Source organism: Camelus dromedarius, chromosome 21, assembly GCF_036321535.1.
Source record: "Camelus dromedarius isolate mCamDro1 chromosome 21, mCamDro1.pat, whole genome shotgun sequence".
NCBI lineage: Eukaryota > Metazoa > Chordata > Mammalia > Artiodactyla > Camelidae > Camelus > Camelus dromedarius.
This window is the reverse complement of record NC_087456.1, coordinates 37,198,520-37,206,783: the sequence shown is the minus strand read 5'-3', so window position 1 is coordinate 37,206,783 and position 8,264 is coordinate 37,198,520. Positions and strand designations below refer to the sequence as shown.

The 8,264-nt window shown below is 61.7% G+C and overlaps 1 protein-coding gene across 1 annotated transcript; it reads left to right on the top strand.

Annotated features, from left to right (window-relative positions):
• The first annotated feature begins 3,802 nt into the window (after window positions 1–3,802).
• On the top strand, window positions 3,803–7,791 carry PHLDA3 (pleckstrin homology like domain family A member 3). Its single transcript, XM_010996634.3, has 2 exons — window positions 3,803–5,837; window positions 7,151–7,791. The coding sequence occupies exon 1, from the start codon at window positions 4,675–4,677 to the stop codon at window positions 5,773–5,775; it is 1,101 nt and encodes a 366-aa protein (XP_010994936.3). The 5' UTR covers window positions 3,803–4,674; the 3' UTR covers window positions 5,776–5,837; window positions 7,151–7,791.
• Window positions 7,792–8,264: the final 473 nt, after the last annotated feature.

Sequence of the window (8,264 nt, the reverse complement as noted above, 5' to 3'; positions counted from 1 at the left end):
AAAGTCACTGCGCTGGAAAGTGATTAAAGGGCTGAGCGTGGGAGGGGATTTCCAGCCAGAGAGCCTGGCCCGGGAGCAAGTCTGGGCGGCAGCCGTGGGGCTCTGCCCACTGAGGGCTGTCGCAATGGTGCCTGTAAAACCCAAATCCTCCGAGGCTTGAAGCCTTGATCCGTTCTCTCCTGTCTCCTTGTAGAAAAACAGATCCCTGGAAAACCCAAAGCCCTAGAACAAAGTGCTCTTCATCAAAGGGATGCGGGCAGGTCAAGAGAAGTCTCGGGGAGGGGTCGGCTGGGGGGTCACCCTGGGAGAGGAGGTGACCTGTAGACTGAGGGAGCTGAGGGGGCCCGGAAGGAGGAGACGGAGGGAGCTGGCTGTGAGCAGGCCCTTGCAGGTGAAGGGAGCTGCCTGACCTAATGGGCCCGGGCCCTGGAACGGACGAGGCGGGAGAGTCAACCTACACAGACATCCCCGGGCCCCATAAACTGGCCAGACTGTCCTGCAGATCTAACACAGGCTAGACAGCCTTTCTTTTACGGACAAGGAAACTGAGGTCAGAGAGGGTGGCACGGAGCTGGTGCCCCTTCCTCTGCACCAGCGTGTTCCACGCTTTCCGGCACATCAAAACCACCTAGAGGCTCCTTAGAACGCAAATGGCTGGGCCAGATCCAGAGCTTCTGACTTGGAAGGTCTGGGGTGGAGCCTGGAATCTGCGTTTCCAGCAGGTTCCCAGGTGACTCTGCTGCTACTGCTGCCGCCTCACTTTGAGAACTGCTGCTCTAAACTCTTGCTACCAGTGCGTTCCATGGAAGCTTCTAGAAAAGCAGACTCTCAGGTCCCACCCCAGACCTACCGAATCAGAGTCCACACTGTAGCCTGAGAAGCTGTGGTCTACACCGCAAGGCCTCTTCCTTCCTGGGAGTCAAATCCAGGCAGCCCGGTTGAGTCTTCCGATCCCAGCTGCCAGGGACAGAGGGACAGCTGCCCGGGGCCCTGGGGGAAGCTGCAGCTTCCCGTGTCTCCCGGGGTGGGAATGGGCGGGGGGGCCACACAGGTCTGAGGGCTGCACACTCGGCCCTGGGGTCTGCTGGGCTGTGGTGCCCACCCCCACTCCAGGAGGCGCGGGTGCCCACCGTGGGGAGCTGCCATTCAGGGCTCTGAGCCAGCCCCCGCTTTCTAGCTAGCCCGTGTTCTCATTTTATTTCTAAAATATATGTAATACGTATGTGCTTAGTGTCATGTGTCCACCGTGACTGCCGCATACAGGAGTCTCACTGCCCCAAAATGCCCTGTGACCGTCACTGGCTATTATTATTATTTTATCCAACTTTTATTTTTTATTTTTTAAATTTAATTTTATTAATTGTTTTTGTTTTGGGGGAGGTAATTAGGTTTATTTATTTTTCTAACGGAGGTCCTGGGGCTTGAAGCCAGCCCCTCGTGCACCCTAAGCACCGAGCTTCTTCCCGACCCCCCATTATCACGGCAAACGACATGCCTGGACCTCTCTTCACTCGTTAATTCACTCTCCATCGCCTCTGCTGACTCTTGACAACGAAAGAATGGAAACCTCTTGTGTTATCCTTTTTCACCTTCCAGTTTTTGTCAGTTGAATTACCATTTCATCCACTCACTCAACAATTATTTACGGAGGCTCGACTGACTGTGCCAGGCAACAGTCTAGGTGCTGGAAACACAGGGGTAAAGGAAACAGCTAAAACTGCCTGCCGGCGCAGAGCCTGCATTCTAGTAGAGGAGTCAGACGAGAAATAAGGAGAAAATCAAGGCTTTTCGATGGCGATGTGTGTGGTGCAGGAAATCAGGCAGGGAGGGGATACAGTGTGTGTGCGTTGGGGGCAGGTTTAAACAGGGTGACCTCACTGAGAAGGCGATGTCTGAACAGAGCGCTGAGTGGAGTGAGGAGGTGGAGCAGGAGACGGCGGGGGAGGTGGTCTGGGGGGGGCCCCAAGGGAGCAGCACGTGGCCTTGCTGGAGGGATGGTGAGGAGAGTGGCCTGGGGATCCAGGCCAGGAAGCCAGGGCAGGCCCCGGGCCGACACTGACGGGCTCTGGTGCGCTGTGAACCGTGCTCTGCAGTGTCCAGTTGGCACAGTGTCAGTACACAGTCTCTTGGTAAATAAAATGGTCTTCAGTGCTTTTTCTATGGGTTGAGCCTCACGAAGAATGATCACTGAATAGTGTTTATCATAAGATTAAGTAAATATTGTAGAAAATAGGAGAGATTTTACTTCTGGTGCCTCCATCCCACCCTCCTTTCCGCCCTGTCCTGGGCAGCCATGCAGAGTGGACCAGGGCACCCTCCTCCCCACTCTCCAGGGCATTGATCCCTGGAGCTGTTTTGTAGTCTCACCCATTCCAGCTAGACTCAGATGGATGGACGGATGGACAAGCGGTGGAGATCAGCCTCCCTGGGGGGGAAGGAGGCAGGGGGCAGAAGGAGGAGCCAGCCCTGGGCTGCCGCCAGGGGATGTTCTGTCCAGCAGTCCTGTGCGGAGTCAGCAAGTCCGTAAGAACTGAGTGAGTGTCTCTGGGACCCAGCACTGCTCCAGCCAAGGCCCCAGGGGCTAAGTGAGGACTCTGTTCCCAGGGACCCTGTACCCAGGGGCTGTGTACGGCTGTCCTGCAGGGTGGGAGCACCAGCACTCGCCCCCGTCCCTCTGGATCCTTGTGAGGCTCACGTAATCCAACTCAGGTCTGAGCCTCTCCCAGAGGGAGCCACCAGGCAGACACCAGTTCTGGGAAAGACTTAAAATGAGCCACCCCTCCTCATCCCAGGAGGTCATGAGACTGGAGGACAGGACTCCAGGTTCCAAGGACCTACACAGGACAACTGGGAGATGTGGTGCTGGCAACCAGATGTTTAGCTGGTAATGACCTTCCAGCAATGGAGTGTGTCCGGCTGAACTTCCTCCCTGGCCTCCTCTTTACCCTCTTGCTACCCGGTGTTTCTGTCTTTTTTTGGCCCATTCTCCTGTGTCCGAAAGCCTGGCACCGGTCCAGCCAGTAACCTGAAGAGGACGGTGTGGGCGGCTGGTTCATGTCTAAAAGGGGCCCTGTGTACTCAGATGCCCACAGAGAGGTGTGTGGTGTCATCAAAAGTTCCCAGGCCCGCTTGGCCAGCCTCGACGTTTACAAAGCTGTGTGACCCCATCTAGGCTGCTGGACCTCTCTGATCTCCTTGTTTGCATCTGGAAAATGAGCACAATAATAATAATAATACCTATCTGGCAGGACAATCAAAATCACAGGAGAGCACTCCGTGAACTTTCAAAGACCACACACCTGTGAATTCTCCAGGGATGGGAGAGGTCACTGAAGTGCCCCAGGCCCAGGGGAGGAGGAAATGTGAGAGAAAACCGAGTCAGGAGTAGAGCTGGTCTGGAGCCCTGGTTCCTCCGTAGAACTTTGGATCATGCAGGACTGTGCCAGGCTGGTGTGCTCAGGAGACCCCCTACGGGGGATGTGGGTGGGGCCAGAGAGAGGAGCCACGGGAGGGCGTGGTTGGCAGACAGGCTAGACCTGGGTGGGGGTCCCTAAGGCAGGGCTGTGGGCACCTGGAGCTCCCTCCACTGCCGCTCTCTGGGCCTCAGGAGTTGTCTGTCTGGGAGCCTCCCCTCCCAGGGCCTGACCACTCTGTCTCCCAGGGTGGTGGTGGGGGGGAGCCTCCGGGAGTTAGGGAGGTGGCCGGCCCACATGTGCACGTGTGAGGGCGTCTCCTGCAGCACATGGGCTGAAGAGCTGTGGGTGGGAACTGATAGCTCCTTTCTTGGGTGCTCCGGGGAAGGCACCCCTCCCCTCCACACTGGACCTCCTGTGTGTCCTTAGGGTCTCCAGCGCAGGACAGGGTGTGGATGCAAAGAGGTCTACTGCTGCCATCATTCCATATCATTGTTCCCCTAATAATCTGTCATTAACACGTCTATGGATAGGTCCTCAAGAGACAGGTAGTCCTGGAGGGGCTGACCAAGACAGGGCAGCATTAGGACCTAGGAGAGCCGTCTTCCAGTGCCCAGACTAATCTCTCTGGGGTCCCCGCCCTCCACTAAAGCCAGGGAAGTCGAGGAAGGAATAACATTTATCAGGACTCAGAGAGCTTCCACAGGTGTTATCTGACTTGCTCACTAGGGCTCCAGGAGGTAGGAGTCCGCTCACCCTCCCACTGGACAGACGAGGAGACCGAAGGGTAATGCAGTCCGGGGGTGGGCAGGACGCTGCCGCCAGGCGGGGAGCGTCGGGGTCGGAGCCCCACTCACAGCCCTTACACCTTACGTGGCGCCCTTCAGCCAAAGAGGGAGGGAAGCTGCTTCCCACCCCTCCCTCCCCTCCCTCTTCAGCTCAGAATCCAGGGAAAAGTCCATTCTGGCGGGGGAGGTTGACTAGACCTGCAGAGGGGAAGCAGCAGGCCTGGGGCGGACCCCACCGGGCGCCGGTCTAGGTGGTGAGCAGTGGGCCCCTCCAGTGTGTGCCACGGAGAGGATGCAGGCAGTAACACCGCCTGGTCACTAGTGGGGCGAGGGCGGGGGTCCTTCCTCCTCCATTGCGGGGAGGCCTGGGGACCTCAAGGTCCCTCTCTTCTCGGCTCGCACTGGGATGGGGAGGAGTAGGAGGGCGGAGGCAGAGGCCGCTGTGGGCGGTGGGTCTCCGAAGAAATCTGCCGATGGGGGAGGAACCCGGTTTAGGCTTGATCCCGGCCCTCCTTCCCCAGCTCCTACCCCAGGATCGCCCTCGTTTCTTCTTATTGCACAATGCTGAGAGGGAGCTGGCCAAGCTGGGGAAGGGGGCAGAGGCTGGGGAGCCAGAGCTCCTGCGGCCTGGGAAGCATCCAGCAGCTGTCTGGAGCACCCCCACCCCGCGCCCCGTGCGAGTCCCAACCCGAGTCACGGCGCGTCCACGGAGCAGCCCCCCCCCACCCCCATCGCGGCAACCCCTCTCATCTAGGAGACGCTCCCTCTTCGCCTTCACTACTCTCCCAGAGCCCAAGGCCTGGAGGAGCTTCGGTCCCCAGAAACCGAAGACCCGAGGCCCGAAGGCTCGGGCAAGCAGCCCCCTGGGTCCCAGCGCCCTCCTCCCAGCTCTTCCAACGGGACCGCGCCCCGCCCCCGGGCCGGCCGGGCGGCGCGCAGAGGAGGGGAGAGGAGGGGAGGGGAGGGGAGGGCAGGAATGCGCCGCGCAGGAGGCGGGCGCGGGACATGTGAGGGCACATCCCGGGAGCAGCCGCCCAGCGCGCAGACGGCCCGGGGAGCGAGCGAGCGAGCGGGCTAGCGGGCGGCCGGGCGAGCGGGCCCGGGGCAGGCGCGGCGCGGAGGAGCGGCGGGGGCCGGAGCCGGGCGCGCCGGCCAGGCGGCGGGGGCCCGGGGCGCGCGGGCGGGCGCCGGGGGCCGCAGGGGCCATGACGGCGGTGCTCCGGGAGGGCGTGCTGGAGAAGCGCAGCGGCGGGCTGCTGCAGCAGTGGAAACGCAAGCGCTGCGTGCTCACCGAGCGCGGACTGCAGCTCTTCGAGGCCAAGGGCGCGGGCGGCCGGCCCAAGGAGCTCAGCTTCGCCCGCATCAAGGCCGTGGAGTGCGTGGAGAGCACCGGGCGCCACATCTACTTCACGCTGGTGACCGAGGGCGGCGGCGAGATCGACTTCCGCTGCCCGCTCGAGGACCCCGGCTGGAACGCTCAGATCACCCTGGGTCTGGTCAAGTTCAAGAACCAGCAGGCCATCCAGACGGTGCGGGCCCGGCAGAGCCTCGGGGCCGGGACCCTCGTGTCCTGAACCGCGGGCCTGCGTCTTAGCTTCACGCTGCCGGTGGACGCGGTGCTCGGAGGCCGAGTCGGGTAAGCCCCTGGGGTCTGAGCCCTCCTTCCCTCTTGCCCTCCCGTCCCCTCGTTCCCCTGCGGAGAAAATGGAGCCCGCCACCAGGGTTCCGCTCAAAGCTGGACCCTACTAGGGCCAACAGGAGAGGGGACTCAGGAGGCCTGGGCCTGGGCACCCCGGGGCACCCGGCAGGGAGGCCTGAACGTGACCCTGGCGGGTGTCCGAGAGGAAGAGGGGCAGGAAGCCTCAGGCCGGTTATGCCCTGGCTCAGGGTAGGGAGGCTGGCTGGCTGGCAGTCCGTCCCTCAGGCTGCTGGGCCTCTGCCTCCACGGGGCAGGGCCCTTGGACTGTTCCTGGGAGCTGGGAAGGGGGGAGGGACATGAGCTTGCCCCTCCTTTCTGCTGGGATGACACTAGTCCCGGAGTTTGAGCGGGGGAGTTGAGGAGGGAGACAGTCTTCCTCAGCTCTCAGGGTCCTCCAGGCTGGCACCAGAACCAGGAAGTGTAGCTCCCAAGGTGGGGCCTTGGGAGGGGGCTTGGCTCAGCTGGGCCTGGGAGCTTCACTACCTGTCATTGACGGTGGGTTTTGGGTCCCGGGACTGATCTGTCAGAAACCAGGGGAGTGGGGGGATGGGCAGTTCAGGCCGTTGATGCCCAGGGGTGGGCCGGTCCCCCTGCCCCTGAGTGCCCGGGCTGGGCCCAGGAGGAGAGGCTCGGGGAGGGGGTGTGAGACTGGGCAGGGGGGTGGATGGGTGTCTGATGGGGTCATGGTTTGTTATTTGTGATGTCTTAATCCTCCCTGGGTAGTGGGGCAGGAGGTAGGGGCGGGTCTGTGGTCAGGAAGGCTCAGGGGAGGGACCAGGAATAGAACCTAGAAGCCCTGGCTCCCAGCCCTGTGCCCTCTTCCCCAGACGCCACTCCCTCCCTGTGGGAACCAAGAGCCGGTTGAGGAAGGTCTAATTGTCGTCTCTCCAGTGGAAACATATATCCCTCTCGCCCCACTGACCTCCATGCCCTGCAGCTCCTGGCCTCACCAGGTAGCGTCCCAGGGGCCTGGAGCCCCGCCTGGTGGTCGGTGGCAGTCGGGCGGTGCTGTCCACCCCACCCCTTTGACCCTCTCATGGTGCGGTGAGGGGGAGTGGAGAGGCTGGCATTCTGAAAAATGATCCACGTAGATGCATCAGGCCTCCGGGATCACAGAGGGTTGCACAAATGCCACTTTCTGAGTTTCTCCTGAAGTGTAGGAGCAGGTAGGGAAGCCCTGGTCTCAGACAGCTCTGGCAGGAGGCTCGTCCCCTGTCTGCCCTGCCCTAACTGCTGTTCTTTCTCACCAGCTCATGGAGCAACACTGCTGCATTTGGCACAAGCAATAGACACGCGGAGGAGGCGTTGGAGCTGGAGCAGTGGCCAGGCCGCGGAGGAGCCACTCCGGCTGAGGATGAAGATTCAGCCCCTGGGCACTCAGACTCTCAGGACACACAGCCTCTGGGCCTTCTGACTGCAGGCCTGGCCTCCGATACTGTGATGGAGAGCGGGCCTCCGAGCCCCTCCCACCATGGCCCGGCCGGCCGTCTGCTTCACAGACTGCTGTTACCCCCCTACACACACCCAGAGGTGCCAGGCCTGCGGGAAGGCCGGCCCCTGGGGGCGGGGCACTGAGCCAGCGCCTCAGGACTCAGGAGGCCAGCCTGGCGCCCGGAGGAGGCACCACCCAGGCTCGCCTCTGGATTGTCTTTGCGGGGGTCGCTGATGGGGTCACACTTGGGGATCGTCTGCTGCTTGGGTCCTTCTGGGACCCCCACCCATCCAGGCCTCTCTTTGCACACTTCCTCCCCTCCTCCCCTCTCCCGCCCATCTCCCTACCCACCCCACTTCGGTACTAGGCCTGGAGGGGGTGGGGTGCGGGTGCGGGGCCACCATTGCCATTTCACACCTGTCCCAAAATGCAGGTGCCCTGCAAAGGGCAGGGACCACACTGTTTGCTGAGTGAAATTCTTTGCTCCCAAAGACCCATCGCTTGGAGCATCTGTCTCCTCTCCCCCACTTTCCCAGTCCACACCCTGTCCCCAGATCTCCAGCCTGGGGAGGGAGGGTCACTGCAACAGGGTCTCAGAGAGGGAGGGCCGGGGAGGCCCGGACTGAGGGGCGTCGCTCTGGCCTGCTCAGTGTTGACAGACGCCCCTCTGCCTGCTCTCCTGAGGGGGCGGCCCTGCGCCCTGGGCAGGACCTGCCCCCGTCCTGCACACCCCCAGCCTTTTTGTGCACTATGTCTTCCTTCCTGGGCGGTTTAAATGGGAAAACTTCAGCATCAGGGAGTCCGAGGTAGAGATGGAGCTGCCCAGAGTTACACAGAAACCACCAAGCAGGCCCGCCACGTCCGGCCCCACCTGTCGCAAAGCAGCGGCCTGCTTCAGAGTCTGGCAGGAGAAGGGGGCTGAGCGGCCCCGC

Coding starts and splice junctions, on each gene's coding strand:
- PHLDA3 (XM_010996634.3), top strand. CDS start 4,675: ATGGGGGAGGAACCCGGTTTAGGCTTGATCCCGGCCCTCCTTCCCCAG.